We start from the raw sequence: 1,743 nt of genomic DNA, 5'->3' as shown, positions 1-1,743 counted from the left end.
TTTAATATAACGATACTTAGATAAACGATAGATAAGACCGGCTGCTCAACACGCCGTGCCAACTTTTGGCTCTAAATTCTGCCTGGTAACTATCCATGGTAGGTTCTATAATAAGTTGGCATATTGTGATAAATAAAATGTAACTAACTATAAATACTGAATCGATACAGCTCCAATCATGCATCGTTTGCGGCACCGACAGGTTGACTGAGATTTCACAAAACTCTGGAGACAAATTTAGCTGAGTGGAAACTTACACGCCAGAACTGATTTCCACGTTTGGATGCCGTTCTGGATTGATCGGTTGTCCATCCTTATACCATCGAATGTCTGGATCTCGTTCTCCCTGAACACGACATTTCAAATTGAGCATTAGACCTTGCTGAATTTCCATTTTTCATAATGTTGGACTATCTGACAAACAAATAAAAGAGAGAATCAATGGTATGCAATCCATCTACTACCTAACTACAAAAATCTATGCAGATATTGTTGTAAAATTTTAGCGCAATTCGTGGAATTTTCGGCAGTCAAAAATAAGACGGGCAATGCGGACAGTTCGCGTTTTTGTTGGATAGAAACGGCATACTTGGTTTTTCGAAATTCCTCTGTCAAACATTTCCAACCATAAGAACCATGCGAACAGCGCGGATGTTGTATCCAAAAAGTCACAGGAACTTCGGCTGCTTCAAGGAAATAGAAAAAACGTTTCATTTCCCGATGCTCCGCGCAAATGCAGATCTTTGTGCTTGATATTATGGACATGACGCACCAAATGTTGTTACGTAAACATAAAAATTTGGAACGAAGCTACTGGAAACTACTGTGGAATTTAATTAGTGAATCTATTTGGCACACACCTCTCAGTAAATCTTGAAATAAATAGATAGACTGCGGTTTACTCGAGTCGCATTCTAACAGGATTTGCCCTTAAAGCCCAACAATATTCAGAATCCACCTTTAGGCCATTTTCATATCAAACTTCAGAGAACACTTTNAGAATATTTTGTTGGTTTTTCCTTGCTAGGCTAAAATTCCATAAACTTGTTAAATGAAGCAAGTCAGTCGAAAGAGCAGCGGAGATAAATAAATAAATAAATACTTTTTACGTATAGAGTTCAACCGGAGATCCCAGGTGGTGTGGCTCTTCTATGCCGCATGGTAGAATATAAAAAATAGAATTTTGGCATCCCACATTGTCCCCTCAAGATTGTTAAATCATAACAGAAGTCTTGGTTAATAGCTTGTTTCAATGTACAGCCTTTTGGATACTTAGACATCTGGTCAACTGTCTCATACCTTGCGTTAAGAAGAAAACATAGCTCCGCCAGTTTAATTTGATTACATTGGGGCAAGACTAAACAGGTGGTGTACAATTTCTATTCATTATATTAGAATGGGAGAAATTACTTTTGACCCCCACAAGTTCGGCAGAATTTAGGACTTGAATATCCCTTTTAAATTTGTTGCAAGGATCAGTTGTTTCAACCAACATCAGTATTGTTTGCAGAAAAAGTATATATAAATTTACGATACCCGCTTGGCAAGACATTTGAGAAAACGGGACGTCCAAGAAATGACCGTCGTGGGAATATTATTAACAAAGAACCGTTCTCAGTCCGAGCAGTTTTCGAACTTTCAGACTACTATAATGAATGTCGCCCGGGGCAGCAGGAAACATCACCAAATGGCGCAATCGTTGATTAGTCCATGTCGAACGTGTCGGCACGTTTTCCACAACAC

At 38.7% G+C, this 1,743-nt stretch overlaps 1 protein-coding gene across 1 annotated transcript in view; it reads right to left on the bottom strand.

Moving 5' to 3' along the window:
* Window positions 1-394, bottom strand: part of T265_12835 (hypothetical protein) — a gene marked incomplete at both ends in the record, with an annotated part of 7,883 nt that extends 7,489 nt beyond the window's left edge. Inside the window, one exon of the mRNA XM_009165796.1 lies at window positions 258-394. Within this exon, the coding sequence (XP_009164060.1) occupies window positions 258-394 (137 nt within the window). The remainder of the gene's footprint in view (window positions 1-257) is intronic.
* Window positions 395-1,743: the final 1,349 nt, after the last annotated feature.

The sequence above is a fragment of the Opisthorchis viverrini genome (assembly GCF_000715545.1).
Source record: "Opisthorchis viverrini unplaced genomic scaffold opera_v5_18, whole genome shotgun sequence".
Lineage (NCBI taxonomy): Eukaryota > Metazoa > Platyhelminthes > Trematoda > Opisthorchiida > Opisthorchiidae > Opisthorchis > Opisthorchis viverrini.
The sequence above is the reverse complement of the archived record's forward strand: the minus strand, read 5'-3'. Positions and strand labels throughout refer to the sequence as shown.